The following is a 19,890-nucleotide window of genomic DNA, read 5'->3' as shown; positions in this document are numbered from 1 at the left end:
CACCAGCCCATTGTCTACCCTGACAGAGTGGCCAGTCTAAAATGCAAATCTGATCAAGCCATTCCCTGTTTGAAATGCCTTCCCAGACTTCCCAATGCCCTTACAATGGCACTGTCCTCTGCCTCAGCCTCACCTCTGCACTGGGCCCTGGCCACACTGAACTTCTTCCTTACACGTGCCCTGTGCTCACTCGTCCCCAGAGCACTCCCACACATTCTCCTCAAATGCGTTCTTCTCCATCCCACTTTGTCTGGATGACTTTTACCCAACCATCAAGAACCAGCTTAGGGGCGCCTGGGTGGCTCAGTCGGTTAAGCGTCCGACTTCAGCTCAGGTCATGATCTCACGGTACGTGAGTTCAAGCCCTGCATCGGGCTCTGTGCTGTCAGTTCAGAGCCTGGAGCTTGCTTCAGATTCTGTGTCTCCCTCTGTCTATGCCCCTTCCCCACTCAACACTCTCTATCAAAAAATGAATAAATGTTTTTAAAAAATTAAAAAAAAAAGAACCAGCTTAAATGTCACCTTTTCTTGGAAGCCTTTCCGGCTCCACCTCCTACACTGGGCTAGATGCACTGCTTTGTGCTTCTAGAACATTCTCTGCTACCCCTATCAGAGCACTTATCAAACAAAATAATTGCTTGTTTGTCCTTTTCTCTCTAGACCAACAGTTCCCAACCTGGGGATGATTTTATCCATCCTCTGCCTCAACAGGGGACAGATATCTAGAGATATTTTTCATTGTCACACCTGGAGGGTTTCTATTGGCATCTAGTGGGTAGAGGCCAAGGATGCTATTGAACATCCTACAATACATAGTTCTGCCCCCACAACAAAGAATTAGCAGCCAAAATGTCCACAGTGCCAAGGTGGAGAAATTCTACTCTCAATTGAAAATTCTGTGGTATCTTTACTGCCCAGCACACTGCTTGGCATTCGATATATGGCAATAAATAGTGAGAATCAATGCATGTTATGTATTTATTTTGTGACGCCAGCCTCTCTGAGCCTCAGAGAAGTTCGTCAAAGGTAGAAATATCTTACATTTTAAAAACTTATCAAAGATTTTTTAAAAATACCTATCCTGGGGGGCGCCTGGGGGGCGCAGTCGGTTAAGCGTCCAACTTCAGCCAGGTCACGATCTCGCAGTCCGTGAGTTCGAGCCCCACGTCAGGCTCTGGGCTGATGGCTCGGAGCCTGGAGCCTGTTTCCGATTCTGTGTCTCCCTCTCTCTCTGCCCCTCCCCCGTTCATGCTCTGTCTCTCTCTGTCCCAAAAATAAATTTAAAAAGTTGAAAAAAAAAAAAATACCTATCCTGGGATGCCTGGGTGGCTCAGTGGGTTAAGTGTCCAACTCTTGATTTCAGTTCAGGTCATGATCTTACAATTCTTGAGATCAAGCCCCATGTAGGGCTCTGCACTGACAGCACGGAGCCTGTTTGGGATCCTCTCTCTCTCTCTCATTCTGTCCCTGCCCTTCCCCGGCTCCTGCGTGGTCTCTCTCTCTCTCAAAATAAATAAACTTTAAATAAATAAATAAATAAATAAATAAATAAATAAATATTTAAAAAGTGGTTAAAACACTTTCCAAAAAAGACCAACCACTGTTGGAGTCAGCTCAGCTGTATCTGTTCTACAACGATCAGCAGCCTTGCTACACCAAGGTTAGGGCACCCAGAGACAAGGGAGTCATGCCCTCAGGGGACTCGTGTATTCAAACAACTCACCATCTAGGCTGATAAGGTCAGCAGTAGAGGTTCGTGCAAGGGAACACTGCCAGGGCAGAGGTTAACCAGTCTGGGAGGGGGTGGAAAGGCTTCTCCAGAGAGGTGAGTTTAGCAAGACGTGGAAGAATGAATCCCTTAACCAGGCTATCAAAGTCAGTGATCAGGAAGTACAGCAGCCTGAGGACCAGCTCACCCTCCCAGGCAGGATCGGCTTCGTGCTACCAATTTGTCTGGACATTTTGCCATACTGGGAATGCATGCCTGTTTGGACATGTGAATTCCCGTTTAGAAGCATATGACAATCTTTGCATCCTGGTTTCTGTGTCTAATTGTCCCCTTTCATTACAGTCATCAACTGCACCGATCCTGGGCACCAAGAAAACAGCCTGCGTCAAGTCCATGCCAGCGGCCCGCACAGGTTCAGCTACGGCACCACTGTGTCTTACCAATGCAACCACGGCTTCTACCTCCTGGGCACCCCGGTGCTCAGCTGCCAGGGAGATGGCACATGGGACCGTCCCCGCCCCCAGTGTCTCTGTAAGTAGATGTCATCAACTCAGAGTGATCACCCGTGCAGACTGACGGGATGGCCCATGTCCAAGTACATGTCCTCCTCGTACGTGTGTGTGTGTGTTACATCACAATGACAGTCACTCTGTCTGCATCTTAGGCCCTGTTGGGTTAGTTTCACACCAACTTATGCACTCTCTCTCTTCCTAGCTAGAGGACTTTCCTCTTTCTCTTTCCTTTTTGCTGCACTGCTATCCTCTTTAGCCCTCAGGGCGCTCTGCCTCCACAACAGACTGTCTGGCATGACACTGTCTCAAACCTTACCCCTTCCTTGCTTTTCCAGAAAAATAACACATGAACCCCTTTCTTTTGAAGGACTGAAGCAGAAATGCCACAGACTCTGGAGGCAGATTGACTGAGATGTGAATTCTGGCTTTGCCCCTAAACAAGCTGTTTGGTTTGACAAAAGTCTATTAAGCTTTCAAGCCTCCATTTCTTCATCTATAAAAATGACCCTAATACTTATTCCATAGAGTTATTAAAGGGTTAAATTAGAAAAGCACGGGGCACCTGGGTGGCCCAGTCAGTTGAGCATCAGACTCTTGATTTCAGCCTAGATCATGATCTCATGGTTGTGGGATTGAGCTCAACATCAGGCTCCACACTGGGCATGGAGCCTGCTTAGGATTCTGTCTCTCTCTCTCTCTCTCTTTCTCTCTCTCTCTCTGTCTCTGCCCCTCCCCCCACTCATGCTTTCACTCTCTCTAAAAAAAAAAAAAATAGAAAAGCCATAAAAAGTGCCTAGTATAGTATCTGTTACATCTCCATCAACAATGACTGCATAATTATTATTAGGAAAAAAATATATGGGAACAACATGCTAAAAATGGTGGGAGAGAGAGGGGAGGTGCTCAGAACCCTGATACTCGGTTACTAACCTCACACATCCACATGAGGAAACTGTCCCTTGACCTCCTGCTCTCTCCTCTTGTTCCTGCAGGTGAATCTCCACTACCCCTCTATCCCTGGGAACCATTAATCTACCTTCTATCTAAATATTTGCCTATTCCGGGCATTCCATGTAAATATACATGTGGCCTTGTGTGTGTGGCTCCTTCCGCTTACCTTAAGGTTTTCAAAGTTCGTCCATATTGTAGCACGTATCAGTGCTTCATTCTTTTTTATGGCCAAATACCATTCTAGTGTATGGGTATACTACAGTTATTTATCCATTCGTCCGTTGATGGACATTGGAGTTCTTTCCACTTTTGAGCTATTATGAATAATATTGCTGCACACATTTATGCCTGGGTCTTTGTGTGAACATATGTTGTCAGTTCTTTGGGGCATATACCTAAGAGTGGAATTGCTGGGCCAATTATATAGTAACTCCATGTTTAACTTTTTGAGGTTAACTGTTTTCCAAAGTGACCGCACCATCTTACATCCCCACCAGCAGGGTAGGAAGGTTCCAATTTCTCTACACCCTCACCTCCACTTGTTATGTCCATCTTTTTCATTATAGCCATGCTAGTGGGTATTAAAGTGGAATCTCATTGTGGTTTTGATTTGCGTCTCCCTAATGACTAATGATGTTGAGCATCTTTTTATGTGCTTCTTGGCCATTTGTATCTCTTCGTTAGAGAAACTTCTACTTAAGTTCTTTACCCACTTTTAAATCAGATTATGTGTCTTTGTATTACTGAGTTTTAGCAGTTCTATATATATTCTAGATACTATACCCCTATCAGATGTATCATTTGCAAACTTCTCCCTTTCTGTGGATTATCTTCTTACTTCTAGATAATGTCCTCCAGTGCATGAAAATTTTTAGTTTTAATGAAATCCAACTTATGTTTTTTTTTTCTTTTGTTGCTTGTGCTTTTGGTGGTATATTTAAGAAACCATTGCTTAATCCAATGTAATATAATAGTCCAAGATCATATCATCTGTGAATAGATATAGTTTTATTTCTTCCTTTCCAATCTGGATGCCTTTTATTTCTTTTTCTTACTTAATTGCCCTAGCAAGAATTTCCAAGACAATGTTGAACAGAAGTGGCAAAACAGGCATCCTTCCCTTGTTCCTAGTCTTTGGAGAAAAGCTTTCAGTTTTTCACCATTAAGTATAATGTTAGCTGTAAAGTTTATGTAAATTCCCTTTAGGGGTGAGGAATTTCCCTTCTACTCCTAGTGAGGAATTTCCCTTCTACTCCTAGTTTATTGAAAATTTTTAGTGTGAAACAGTGTTGGATTTTGTCAAATGGTTTTTCTGCATCTATTGAGATTTCCCCTCTTCATTGTATTAATATGGTATATGACACTGATTGATTTTCAGATGTTGAACTACTCTTGTGTTCCAAAAACAAATCACACTTGGCCATAGTATAATACTTTTTTTTTTTTAATTTTTTTTTCCAACGTTTATTTATTTTTGGGACAGAGAGAGACAGAGCATGAACGGGGGAGGGGCAGAGAGAGAGGGAGACACAGAATCGGAAACAGGCTCCAGGCTCTGAGCCATCAGCCCAGAGCCCGATGCGGGGCTCGAACTCACGGACCTGGCTGAAGTCGGACGCTTAACCGACTGTGCCACCCAGGCGCCCCAGTATAATACTTTTAATATGCTGCTGGATTTGGTTTACTAGTATTTTGTTTAGGATTTTTGCAGCTATGTTCATAAGGGATATTGGTCTATAGTTTCCTTTCTTTGCGATGTCTTTGGTTCTAGGATCAGGGTGATGTTGGCTTCATAAAGTGAGTCAGGAAACGTCCTTCTCCTTATGTTTTCAGAAATAGAAAGATTAGTGCTATTTCTTCTTTAAAAATTTGATATAATTCAGCAGTGAAATCATCTAGTCCTGGGCTTTTCTTTGAAAGTTTTTTGATTATTGTTTGATTCCATTTATTTGCTATAACTCTATTCAGATATTCCATTTCTTCTTCAGTAAGTTTTGGTAGTTTGTGAACATTTAAGAATTTGTCCATTTCTGGAGCGCCTGGGTGGCTTAGTCAGTTAAACATCTGACTTTGGCTCGGGTCACGATCTCATGGTCTGTGGCTTCAAGCCCTGCGTCAGGCTCTGTGCTGACAGCTCACAGCCTGGAGCCTGCTTAGGATTCTTTCCTCTTTCCTCTTTCTCTCTCTGTTCTTACCCCGCTCAAACTCTGTCTGTCTCTCAAAAAAATAAAATAAATTTAAAAAAAAGAATTTGTCCATTTCATCTGAATTATCTGATTTGTTTGCATACGATTGTTCATGTTCATAGCTTTCGTTTTTTTCCTGTATTTTCTATTTCATTTATCTCTGCTACTATCTTTATTATTTCCTTTCTTCTGTTTGCTCTCAGTTTAATTTGCTTGTCTTTTTCTACTTTATTAAGGGGAAAGGTTGGTTTGTTGGTTTGAGATCTCTTCTTTTTAATGTAGGCATTTGCAGTTATAAATTTCTCTCTGAACACTGCTATCACTACGTCTCATGAGTTTTGGTATGTTCTGTTTTCATTTTTGTTCACCTCAAAGTATTTTCTAATTATTCTTCTGATTTCTTCTTTGACTTATTGGTTATTTAGGAGTGGTTTTTTAATTTCCATATGTTTGTAAATTTTTCAAATTTCCTTCCATTCCTGATCTTTAATTTCATCACATTGTAGTTGGAGAACATACTTCGTATGATTTCAATCTTTTTAAATTTATGGAGACTTATTTTATAGCTTCACACATGGTCTAACCTAGAGAACATTTCATGTGCACTTGAAAAGAGCATTTATTCTGCTGTTACTACAGGGAGTGTTCTCTAGATGATTGTGAGGTCTAGTTGGTTTATAATGTTGGTCACCATATTTCCTTGTAGATCTTTGTCTTGTTCTATGGGGTGGTGAAATCTCATACTATTATTGTTGACTTATCTATTTCTCCTTTCAATTCTGTTATTTTTTGTTTCATGTATTTGGGATCTCTGTTAGGTACATATATGTTTATAATTTTATCTTATTGATGGATTGATCCTTTTATCAATATAAAATTTTCTGTGTCCTTCCTGTGTTTAACGACAATTTTTGCCTCAGAGTCTATCCTATCTGATAATATCAGATAGCTGGTCTGGATAGCCATACCAGCCTCTGTTTAGTCTCTGTATGTACAGTATATCTTTTCCCATCTTTTACTCTCAGTCCATTTGCACCTTTGAGTCTAAAGGATGTCTCTTTTAGACAGCATGTAGTTGGATCATGTTTTTTATTCATTTGCTAATATCTGCCTTTTATGTATTTAATCAACATTTAGTGTAATTATTGATAAGGTGGGCTTTATATCACCCATTTTGCTACTTGTTTCCTATGTATCTTATGGTTTTGTGTTTTTTGGCTTTTGAGTTTGGAGAGGTTTTTTGGTTCTTTGTTCTATTGCTGTTTTATTTTGCATTAAATAGATCTTTTCTAATTTAACATTTTAATTTCTTTGTTATTCATGGTGCATTTCTTAAGTCATTTTCTTAGTGGTTATTCTGGAAATTACAATTAACATCTTAACTTATAACAACATAGTTTGTAATAACACTAACTTAATTTCAGTTGTATGCAGAAGATTTGCTCCTACAAAGCTCCCTTACCTCCCTCTCCTTTGTGTTGTTATTGTTATACAAATTACAACTTCAGACATTGTATGCTTATCAATACATATTTCCAATTATTGCTTCATGCCATTTCTCAGAAGAAGAAAGATTACAGACAAACAAAAAAACACTTATTCTGCAGTTTATATTTACCTATGTAGTTACTTTTACCTGTTTTAGGATTTTTTAGTTCTTCCTGTGACTTCAGTCCTTTCATTTCAGTCTGAAAGACTTCCTGTAGAATTTCTTTATAATTTAGAATTTCTTTCTAGGTTTGCTAGTGATGCATTCTCATACTCAGTGTTTGTTCATCCAGAAATTTGTTAATTCCACTTCATGTTTGAAGGATAGTTTTGCTAGCTATAGAATTCTTGGTTGAAAGTATTTTTTATCACTTTAAACATGTCATATTACTGGTATATTTAGGCTTAAATCTAACATCTATTTTGTGTTTTTTGTTTGTCCTACTCAGTTTCTTTTTTCTCTTTTTTTATCGGATTAACAAGTTTTATAACTCCATTTTTTCTTCTTTACTAATAAGTAAGTTATACACTCTACATTTTAATGGCTATGTTAGAAATTATAACAGGAACAACTTCACTTACGAAAGTCTAAGGTTAATCTTTCTCTCTTCTTCCTATATCAGACAAGAACATTAGGACTCTTTAACTCCATATGTTTTTCTGACTTTTACATTATTGTTTTCTTATATCTTAATTGTGCCTTGTTTTTTATTTATTTTTTGTGCCTTGTTTTTTAAAACCCACAATGTATTATTGTTGTTGTCCTGTGCAATTATTGTTTACTCAGATTTAGCCACATATTTGCCACTTTCTTTGCTTTTCATTTCTTCTTATACCTTGTCCTTCCTCATGGGATCATTTTCCTGCTATGTGAAGAACATTCATTAGAATCTTACTTAATGAAGATATGCTGGTGGCAAACACTGTCAGTTTTTGTTTGTCTATAATACATTTATTTGTCCCTCATTTTTGAAAGATATTTTCGATAGTTTTAGAAATCCAAGCTGTAGCTATTTTCTTTCAGCCCATTAAAGAAATTTCTCTAATACCTTCTGACCTCTTTTATTGCTACAGAGAAGTTAGCTATCAGTCTTTCACTCCTTTGAAAAGTCTGTCTCTGTCTTTGGTGTCCTGCATTTTCCCTAGTTATTAAATGATAATTTAGCTGGATCAAAATCCACATTGACACATTTCCCTTGGTGCACTCTGCTGGCGTTTATTATTAATGAGAAGTCTGCTTTCAATCTAATCATTGTACTTTTTAGGTAGCCTTATTATTTTTTTACCTAACTGACTTTAAGATCCTTTCTTTCTTGTTGGCATTCCGAATTTTTTTACACTGTGTTTAGATATTTTATTTATCCTTCTTAGGATTCATTAGGCTTCCTAGATATTTTTTGACATCTGGGGAATTCTCAGCTATCAGTTCTATATTGTCACCCCTCATTCTCTTCTTTCACTACTTCTAGGTCTCCAAATTAGACCTTCTTGTGTGATTCTCTGTGTGTCTGAAATTCGCATTCGTATTGTTGATCTCTGATAGATTTCTCCAGGTCTCTCCACATTAGTAATTTACACTAATATTATCGTTTTTTTAGGTTGAACTAATTTAAAGTTGAGCTAAAATTCTGTTCTGGATAATCAACTGTCACTGGGCTTGGTGGGCTTTCCCCGTCTACCTATAAATCTAAGGAAACTTCACTACCTATAAGGTCCCAAGTGACTTTAAGTGAAACCATTTTCACTGTTATTGCATGATTATCATGACATTATATAAGTGGGCTAACTAAATTTTTACTTCTGGAAGACCAAGTTACCTGTGAATAGGCTTGTGGAAAATTGTAGAGTACCTTATATATCCCCTAATCAACCCAGTCAATGAAAATCAACGGTTCCTTCCAGGTTAAGGCAAACTGTTTTAATTGGCATGGATGTGCAGGGACCAAGGAAAATGCATGACCCGGGTCTATAGCATATGCTACTTCCCTGATAAAGTGCTTTAGAAAACAGTGGAAGTGCCAGAGGCTGGCCGGCCATTTCTACAACTTTCATACGACTTTCAACCCACATGGTGTCCTTCTGCTGTGGGACCTAGCATAGTCTATTAATTGCTGATTTGTATTATTGTCTTTGCTGAATTACAATTTATGCTTTTTTCTCAATCCCCTGCTATAATGTATTCTGTGTAATGCAAGAAAATTTGCTACTATTAGCAGTGCTAAATATCTGTCTTACCAATTTTTATGTACACATTTAAACTTACTTGCAGCTAGGGAAAAAAATAAAAATAAACTTATTTGCAGTTAGAAACTAAACAGCCTCTGCAGTGTATTCCATTTGGACACGGGCATGAACATTGAAAACATTTTTAAATGCTTTTATATTTGACAAACTGAGAAATACAACAGCTGTTATTCACCTTTTCTTTTGTTCTTCACCTCCCCGATTTGAATGCAAATATACAGTGAATATAAGTTGTTCCTCTTTATTATCTTACATCCTTTCTTGATTTTCCTTACCCACAGCAGCTAAATGGTATTGACAGTGCTTTATTTTTTGTCACATTTTTATGGTTGACTTTTTCCTCCTTTAAAAGAATAAACCACAGTAAAGGAATAAAACAATAGAGTATATTCTGGTTACTAATTTTACAGATACCCAAGTAGCCTAGATCAAGCCAATGACAAAAAAATAATATCAGGCATTGCATATACTGTTTCAGAGATTATATTAGATATTACCATAATTTAGCACTGTCCTCAAATTAGCCAAAGAAATATTTTAAAGCCAAGTAAGAACATCAGAAAAACAGCCAGCCAACTGCAATCACAGAAATCATTAGGAATAGCCAACGTATATGTGTTCATCAATAACCATGAACAAAAATGTTCTTATCAGTGTTATTCATAAAAGCCCCAAATGGGAAACAACCCAAATGTCTACCAACAAGAAATGGATGAAAAAATACAGTATATTCACGCAGTGATAGAGCAGTCAACCTTGAAGATGGTCCCAATGCCCCCCCCCCCCCCCCCGCTGGTGTTCTTGCCTTTGCATAATATCCTCCTACACTGTACCAGGGTTAGTCTGTGTCAACTGGTGGTGTGTGACTCACAAAGCTATATCATAAAAGACATTTCTATCTCCAACTTGCTCTCTTGGATCAGTCACTCTCAGGGGAAGCCAGTCAAGCCTTCAGATGACTGCAGCCACAGCCAACATCTTATCTACAAACTCATGGAGAATCTTGAGCCAGAACCATCCAGCTAAGCCACTCCTAAATTCCTGACCCACAGAAACCATGAGCGATAGTAAATGTTTATTGGAGCAATTTGTTACACAGCAAATAATACAAATGGTATATAGCAGGGATTAGCAAACTTGGCTCATGGACCGAATCCAACCTGTAGCTAAGACATAAGAATTTTTTTTTTTAGAGCAATGTGGAAAAAAACAAGAAACAAAGAAGAGTATGCAACAGAGACTATGTGTAGTCCTCAAAGCCTAAGATATTTACTCTCCGGCCTCATACAGAAAAAGTTTGCTAACTCCTGGTATATTGCAGTGATAATGAAAGACGTACTGCTAAACATAGCATCGATGAATATCATAGACATAATGTTTAGTAAAAGAAGCCAAATACAAAAGAATATATACCATATGGTTCCACTTATGAATTCCACTTATAAATTCAAAAATAGGCAAGCTAAATAATGGTGTATGAAGTCAAGATGGTGGCTTACTTTGGGGAGGAGGAGGTAGATAGAAGGCATGAAGGAGCTTCTGAGGTGCTGGTGATATTCCATTTCCTGATATGAATGGTGGTTACCTGGGTGTATTTGCTTTGTGACAGTTCACTAACCTATATGCTTATGCTTACTGTGTTTTTCTTTTATGTATGTATGTTTTATTTCCATTTAAAATTGGTTTATTTGAAAAATCATTAGAGAGTTTAAATTGGACAATTTCTAGAAATCCAGAAATTTCTAATAAACTGTCATAAAATCATTTAAATTATAACTAGAGACTCCATTCCTTGCAGAAGGACAGAATGCATTCATAGTATTAAAATAGTATTGCAGAAATATGGCCTTTTGTAGCAACAAGGATGGAACTGCAGAGTGTTATGCTAAGTGAAATAAGCCATGCAAAGAAAGACAGATACCATATGTTTTCACTCTTATGTGGATCCTGAGAAACTTACCAGAAGACCATGGGGGAGGGGAAGGAAAAGAAAAAAGGTTAGAGAGGAAGGGAGACAAAACATAAGAGACTCTTAAAAACTGAGAACAAACTGAGGGTTGATGGGGGGTGGGAGGGCGGGGAGGGTGGGTAATGGGTACTGAGGAGGGCACCTGTTGGAATGAGCACTGGGTGTTGTAGGGAAACCAATTTGACAATAAATTTCATATTTAAAAGATAAAAAATAAAACAAAATAAAATAAAATAAAATAAAATAAAATAAAATAAAATAAAAATAGTATTGCAGAAGAGAGTTAATCATAGTACTTAAGAATGTGACCTCTGGAGTCAATTTGCCTGGTTTTAAGAACTAATTCTACCATTGAATAGGTCTGTGACTTTAGGTAAGTTATTTTTCTTCCCCATGCCTCATTTTCCTCATCAGTGAGATTGAGATTAAAATAGTGCCTACCTTATAGGGCTATCTTAAGGATAAACAGATATATCAGTTATGTATTGCTGTGTAACAAACATCTCAAAACTTAGTGCCTTCAAATACCAAATGTTTATATTTTCTTACAGTGATATAAGTCTAGAATTCAAGGCTTAGCAGGTGGATTAGTCAGAGTTCTCCAGAGAAATAGAACCAGTAAGCAATGGGAGATTATACAGATACAGATACAGGTTTAAGGGCGTGTAGATAGATCTATGTTTTTATCTGTTGTTTCACACAATTATGGAAGCTAAGAAGTCTCAAGATCTGCATTTGGCAAACTAGAGACCCAGGAGAGCAGACAGTAGTCAGAGTTTGAAAGCCCAAGAAGCAGGAGAGCCAATAGTATAAATTTTAGTCCAAGTCTGAGTCCAAAGATAGGCAAAGACTGATGTCCCAGCTCAAAGACAGACAGAAAAAGAGAATTCTCTCTTACTCTGCCTTTTTGTTCTATTCAGGCCTTCAAGAGCTTGGTATCAAAGAGGGCACTTGTGATAAGTACTGGGTGTTATATGTAAGTGATGAACCACTAAATTCTACCTCCTGAAACTAATATTACACTGTATGTTAACTAACTAGAATTTAAATAAAAACTTGAAACATAAAAAAAGAGATAGATTGGATGAGGCCCACTCACAAATGGGAAGGGCTGTCTGCTTTACTCAGTGTGCTTATTCAAATGTTAATCTCATTCAAACCCCCTCTCAGAATAATGTTTGGCAAAATATCTGAGCATCATGTGGCCCAGTCAATTTCACACAATGACATAAAATGAACCATCACAGCAGGGTTGGCTCATCTGTGCCCCACTGGCTCAATTAGGACTAGAGAGTCCAAGATGGCCTCACCTACATCTTTGGGGCTTTGTGCCGACGCTTCTCCTCCCTGTGGCCTCTCTCCATGTGGCTACTCTCTCTAGCAGGATGGTTTAGTCTTCTTTGCTTGGAGGCTGAATTTTTAGAGCAAAAGAGGAAGCTATAAGATTTTGATTCAAGGGCAGAGGAAATAATAGGTATAAGTGGGAGGAGTAGGATGCATGCACACGGAAGGAAAAAAATTGTTGGTGGCCATCTTTGCAGACAGTGTGCCACAGCCAGCCTTTGGCCACCACGATTCGTACTCTTCCCACATGCAATATACAGCCCCTACCCTCAAGACTTCAAAAGTCATATCCATTTAATTATAATTTAATATATAATCCACAATTATATATTGTGTAACAAATCACCCCAAAGTGTAGCAGCTTAACGCAACAACCATTGTATCGCTTCTGGTTGGCAATTCAAGCAGAGTTTACTGGAGACAGCACATCTAGCTACTGAGGCTCAACTAGACCTAAAGATCCAAGATGGAAACTTGTCAGGAAACATGGTCCCAGCTGTCACCTGGGGCATTGTGGTTGTTCTCCACATGGCCCCTGTCTCCATGTAATTTTTTATCATTCAGTAGTGTAAGCCAGACTTCCTTACATCATGGCAGCTCTATTCCAAGAAAATGAAGGCAGAAGCTGCCAGTCCTCCTAATCCACAATATCATTTCTACCACATTCCAGTGGCCAAAGCAAGTCACAGGCCAGCCTAGATTCAAGGGGAGGGGAAATGGACTCCATGCCTGATGGAAGGAATTTTAAGCAGTAGTCTCAGCAGACAATCTATAGACTGGGGCACCTGGGTGACTCAGTCGGTTAAGCATCCAACCTCAGCTCAGGTCATGATCCCACAGTGTCTGGGTTCAAACCCCATGTTGGGCTCTATGCTGATAGCTTAGACCCTGGAGCCTGCTTTGGATTCTGTGTCTCCCTCTCTCTTTGCCCATCCCCTGCTCATATTCTCTCTCTCTCTCTCTCTCTCTCTCTCTCTCTCTCAAAAGTAAACACTAGATAGATAGATAGATAGATAGATATGTAGATAAATAGATCATAGGCACTTAGAATAGGACTTGAAACACACCAAGACCACAGCGAGAAATAAAGATACCCATGACCTATTCATGCCATCCCTGTGTATGGCCAAAATTCCATCATCAGGGACGTCACTGGCCCAACTCACATTTTATCCCTTTGGTCACCTGTCTGGTTCATCATATATGCTGTGACCTATGCCCTTTTTGGGTACAAGCAATGACTACAAGGATCTCCTACCCTACCACGAAGTTTAGTCCATCCGAGTCATTGTCATCTCTTCTTGAACTACTGCAGCAGCTCCCTCTTTCTTGCCACACACTGGAATGTTTCCTACATTATAGCCGGAATGATCTTGTTAAAGTCAAATCACATCACTCCAGTGGTGTCCCATCATGCTTATAATAAAATCTGAATTCTATGCGATGATCTGGTTCCTAGCAACCTCTCCAAACATGTCCTCCATTCTTTCTTTGCTCAGTTCATTCTGCATCTCTGGCTTTCTTGCTATTCCTCAAAAACACTAAGCTCATTGTGCCACTGGGCCTTTACCCCTGATGTTCCTTCCCTCAGAATACTCTTCCCACATATCTTGCATGACAGACCTCTTTAGATCATTCAAATCACTGTTCAAATGACACTTCCTCAGAGAGATCTTCCTTGATCACCTTACTCAAAAATAGCACTCAGTCTACCCCTGAATATCTTTTTCCTGATGGAGCTTTGTTTCTCTTCATAACACCCCTAGAATTACATATTTAATTATTTGTAGTCTCTTTTTTCCACTAGAGTATAATTTCCATGAGAGCATAGAAATTCTTCTCCCAAACACATAAAATAGAGCCTAACGCATAATAGGCACTCAATAAATATGTGTTGAGTAAATGAAAGAACGTAGTATCAACTTATGGCAAGACCAATGGGAAGCAAACCCAGTGACATTGACAGCATTGCCCTGCCCTGTCCTGTACATCTCAATTCTGGTATTCTAATCTTTCTTTTCTAATTGAGGTATAATTGACATACAACATAATATTAGTTTTGGGTATACAACATAATGATTTGATACTTGTATACATTTGTGAAGTGATCACCACAGTAGGTCTAATAAACATCCCTCACCATACATAGCTATAGAATTTTGTTTCTTGTGAGAACTTTTAAGGTCTAGTTCCTTAGCAACTTTCAAATATGCAATACAGTATTATTAACCATAGTCACTATGCTGGACATTACATCCCATGACTTATTTATGTTATAACTGGAAGTTTGTACCTTTTGACCTCCTTCACCCATTTGGCCTGCCTCCTACCCGCTTCCTTTGGCAACCACCAGTCTATCCTCTGTATCTAAAAGCTCCATTGTTTAGGGTTTTTTTTAGATTCCACATATAAGTGAGATCATATGGTAATTGTCTTTCCCTGGCTGACTTATTTCACTTAGTATAATGCCCTTGCAGTCCATTAATGTTGCCACAAATGACAAGTTTCATTCTTTTTATGGCTATGTAATATTCTGTTGTATCTATACACGACATCTTTATCCATTCATTTGTCAGTAGACAGGTTGCTTCCATATGTTGGCTATTGTAAATAATGCTGCAGTGAACATGGGGTGCATGTATCTTTTCAGGCTAGTGTTTTCATTTTCTTCAGATAATCTGGTATTCTAATCTTATCACTGGTTTTCAGTTACAATTTGGTGTCTCAGGAGAGGGAGCTTGCAGACCAAAGGGGACAAATTGGAGACAATTGATGTGGGCATCTGTAAGATGCAGTTGGAAAAGGACTAGAACTGGCCCTTATTCTGGAAACTATAGCCAGTGCAGACAGTCGTAGGGTGACAGATCATCTGTTCTGTCTTATGTTTACTATGTGTGCCACCCTGCTGCCAGAGACACCTTGGGTATGTCCTACGGCAGTGAGGAAATAGAGAGTGGTGAGCACAAGAGGCAAAGAAGAAAGGAAATATATTACCGCATACCTGCTACATGCTGAGCAGTCTCCCACCTATTATCTTATTCAATTCATAAAAAAACAGTATTACTCTTCATTTCACAGATATGGAAAATGTATGGCAAATTGAGTAGGCATTGTCTGCTGATGCCAGGTAGGTGTGCCAGCAGGAAGCAAACTTCAATAGATACCCAAGGTTTCTCTTCTTCTCTGCCTGTCGCTACAGAAAGCCTAACATGTTTCCTATGATGATGATCCATCCCTGTGCAGAGTTGCTGACATATTTGGTCTTCCCCATAGTGGTGTCCTGCGGCCATCCAGGCTCCCCACCCCATGCCCAGATGTCTGGGGACAGCTATACTGTCGGAGCAGTCGTGCGTTACAGTTGCACCGGCAAGAGGACTCTGCTCGGAAATGCCACCCGTATGTGTGGGCTGGATGGACACTGGACTGGCTCCCTCCCCCACTGCTCAGGTAAGGAGCCTGGCATGAGGGAGGAGGGTCCCATGGAACACTTGGCTGGTGGGAGATGGATGAGTTACCAAGGTGTGAGTGTGACAGATGGACAGGAGGGAAGCCAACCTTTTGGACCCCCATCTTAACCTTCATAGGCAGAGAGCACAGCTATGAGAGGTCCCAACCAGACTTCAGCCTTTGGTGGTCTGAGCCCAGCTTCATCCCCTTGGTCTACTCTGGCCAAACCCATACAGCCAAGAGATTACAAAACTAGGGAGGATGCAAGCTTGTGAGGTCCCCCTGTGACCAGAGTCCTATCCAGACATTTGTTTCCATAGGTTTCTGGGAAGAGTTCAAGCCTCCCTGTTGCTGGGCCCAGGTCCAAACCCACTCCTGTGTTCTTTCTTTCCCTGTTTGGGACTCCAAAGCCCCAGCCTGCTTCCCTTACTTTCTTACCACTGCCTCTCCAACATGTCTTATGTCAAGGCTGCCTAGTGGGATACAGGTCTCCACTACTGCCCTCACACACCAATCTCAGACTTTTTCTATTAATAAATTTGTTTTACTATTAATCTCTATGGGGACACTGACATGTTTTCCGAAGAGCAAATGTAAGAAACTGCCATAGCTCTTATATCCATATTATCCAAACCAGAAGTTTATCTGTAATGTCTTACCAGAACAAAATATTTGAAATTGAATGGTCTCACCAATGACAGAAATTACCAAGCAAAAAAAAATAGCACCCCTGATCTTGGTCTCCTTTCAGATGAGCCTTCCTGGCCCTCAAAGGGATCTCATAAAGAATGTCACCCCCAAGAAGGTAGTTCCTCATATAGCTTTTTGTTCCCCTAGGAAGCCCCCCTTGAAGCCCCTATCCCTTCCTATGCCAGACCCCCTCTAGTGGTAAGAATCCCAACCTTCTGTTGTTGACGCCTTCTCCTTGATTTGGGACCTCATCCACAAGACATGTAGCTATTCTTGCATTTTGAGCTCCTAGATGATCCTGTCTCCCAAAATTTAGGACACTGCCAGAATATTGAACCAGATATTGGTTAGGTCTTCCCAGAAAGAAGAACTTCCTGAATACTGCCTACTGTTTCAAAGGGCTGCTGGCTGCCCAGGACAATCTCAGACCTATCACTTATATTACCACCCAGGACTTTGGCCCCTCACTTTTATTAATCTCATTAATCATCCACTTCATGAACTGGGAAGGACTATGTATCAGCCACAGAGACTCCTTTAGCCCAGACTAGTGGAAAGCCTGTTAACCCATTCTGTTTGCACTTCTGGTGGAAGTGACTTGGGGAAGATAGCATGGAAAAGACAGAGTCATGTAAATTGAATCCTCCTGAGTTATCCATAGAGCAAGTTCCAGGAGGAAAAGGAATTCCAAAGAGGAAAGACAGGCATTTCCCATCCATATGCCTGCCCAAGCATGCATTTGCACCAGTCCGTTCTGTGAATCGTCCCTTTGCATAAAGTTCCTCCCTCTAGACACTTCTCTAGGATATTGGGCCAATGGTGTTCTTAAAGCCAATTTTATCTATCTTGGGGATATTTTTTCTCCATGGGAAAGGGAAGTACAGAGTACAGGAGAAAGAAGCCAGAAAGAAAGCCTTGAGCCTCTACTGTCTGTTAGCAGGGGTAACCCAAACATACAGCCATTCTCCTGGCCCAAGGCATGGAATCCAGAATCTTTTCTCCTCAATGTAATTTCCCTTCTCTGGAGTTGTGTTAGCAGATGCTGGAAAATGACCTACTTGAAACAGTAGTGAAACAGTTCTTGTCTAGAAAACCTCCACCCATTTCAACCCCAATTTCAAAATTTTGTGACTTCCTAAGCATTAGTCCTACATATGAAAGAAAGGGCTCTTCCTTGGCCACATCAAAGGTTAAGGGAGACTAGAAACAAGCTGACTCCCTGGGAACATGAAAAAGTAAGAAGCAAGAAAGGAACCATTAGAGGACATGGCCCACCCCCCTCTTTAGGGGATGTGTTGCACTCAGTTGTTTGATCCCTGACCTGAATATTCTGAAGAATAGTTCACAGTCACTTCTCCTGTGTATCCATCAAGGATGACAAACACTTTGGAGATGAGAATCATGGGCAGAGTTTTGCTGGAGATCTCTGAGGACAGGATTAGAAGGGATTATAGTAGTGCTAAAGCTGAGGAATGAATAAATCTTAAATGCTTTAGATAAGAAAATGAGAGATGAGAAGAGTAAGTGATTAGGAAGCAATGTTAGATATACATTGGTGAGTATAATATAATTCCTCCCTTCCTGAAATTTATAGATATCATCTTTAGCAATAGCATCTCCCGCCAGTCCTAAGAAATATGCATTCAGAAGTTCAGGGTCAAACTTCTGAGCCTCATTCTGTGTGACCATACACCCAGGTGATGCATAACAGGTTATAAGTCCCTGGGCCATCAGGACATGCAGAGATTTCTAGCATTTGAGAAATACATCAGGTTGTTCATTGCCCACCTCTGCAATGTCATCATCTTCCTGATATACCTCGTAGAGGGCCAACAGTTACCATCTGCCCTCATGGTACGATAGTCTATCCTAGATTCCTTTCTATCACTGAAACAGAGCCCTAAACACCACAGTGAGGACCATTCTGTCAGAATAGGCTCCTGGGGGGCACCTGGGTGGTTCAGTTGGTTAAGCATCCAATTCTTGATCTCAGATCAGGTCTTGATCTCAGAGTCGTAAGTTCAAGATCCATTTTGGGCTCCAAACTGGGTGTGGGGCCTACATTAAAAAAAAAAGAGAGAGAGTGAATGCTTTTGGGACGCCTGGGTGCCTCAGTTGGTTAAGTGTCCGACTCTTGATTTTGCCTCGGGTTATGATCTCATGGTCATTAGATCAAGCCCCACATTGGGTTCCATGCTGGGCATGGAGTCTGCTTAAGATAGATTCTCTCTTTCCCTCTCCCTCTGGCCCTCTCCCATTCACGTGCATGTGCTCTCTCTCCAAAAAAAACGAAAAAGAAAAAGAAAAGAAAAGGAAAGAAAAGAAAAGGAAAGGAAAGGAAAGAAAAGAAAACAAAAGAAAACAAAAGAAAAGAAAAAGAATCAGCTCCTAGGACTGGAGAGTTCCATTCTCAGGCCTATTGTTCAGCAGTGCAGCTCCAGCTGAGGTCAGCTGGCTGGTGTGAGAATTAGTGTACTCACCATCAGAACTGCTTTCAAGAGGGCCCAGTACTGCCTGTTGCATGAGCTACACCCTGGAAAAATTCAAAAGAGAAGAAAATCTAGCCAAATGTGGTGGGCCTTCTTTTTCCAAATGTTTGAGTTGAAGGTTGAATGAATCTCCCTTTTTTGGTAGAGAGCAACATGGGATTGTGTAGTATTCTCACAGTCTGAAACTAAACTAGAAAAGGAAATAATTCCAAGATTGAGAAAAGACATAAATAGTAAATAGTGGGGTACACATGACTTAAATATGTATTTACTTCAAGAAACTAAATGCTCATTTAGACATTACCATTTGATGCCCACACATGTGGGTTCATGAGGAGATACATTCCACATCATCTTCTCATAAAGTTGCCATTTATTCCTTAATTTTCCTCTTCCTTCCTCACATTTAGCATGGCCTAGTCTGATCTAATGATGTCTCCTATACATCTTCATATTATGAGGGGTCCTGGCTCCCACAAGCCTAGATCTTGTGGCTTTGTCTCTTGTTCTGTACCATCCTCCACCTCTTGGATCCTTAGCACTCTCTCGGGTGGATCTGTACAATATCAGGACCCAGATAAATGCAGAAATGTAGCAGGAGGCAAGGAGCAAAGAAAGAATGGAATGAGATGGTCTAAAACATTTCAACTAGAATTCACCAGTGTTGCATAATTTGTAAATAGGGAATCCTCCCAGGATCCAGATTCAAGCCAGGCTGTTGAGAAGACAAACCTACACTAAGGAGTTTAGACTTTAACCTGAGGGCAACAGGAAGCCAGTGGAGATATTTCAGCGGGAAGAAAAAAAAAGATCAGGTATTTGGTGGTTGTTCATTGTCTTG

The 19,890-nt window shown here is 40.2% G+C and overlaps 1 protein-coding gene across 1 annotated transcript in view; it reads left to right on the top strand.

Annotated features, from left to right (window-relative positions):
- The window catches only part of CSMD2 (CUB and Sushi multiple domains 2), a 553,689-nt gene that overhangs the window by 498,605 nt on the left and 35,194 nt on the right, over positions 1–19,890 (top strand). Inside the window, exons 55-56 of the mRNA XM_040455784.1 lie at positions 2,072–2,260; positions 15,697–15,870. Coding sequence (XP_040311718.1) covers positions 2,072–2,260; positions 15,697–15,870 — 363 coding nt within the window. The remainder of the gene's footprint in view (positions 1–2,071; positions 2,261–15,696; positions 15,871–19,890) is intronic.

The sequence above is a fragment of the Herpailurus yagouaroundi genome, unplaced genomic scaffold (assembly GCF_014898765.1).
Source record: "Herpailurus yagouaroundi ecotype Mexico unplaced genomic scaffold, PumYag 77, whole genome shotgun sequence".
NCBI lineage: Eukaryota > Metazoa > Chordata > Mammalia > Carnivora > Felidae > Herpailurus > Herpailurus yagouaroundi.
Note: the sequence above shows the minus strand (reverse complement) of the source record. Positions and strands in the feature narration are given on the sequence as shown.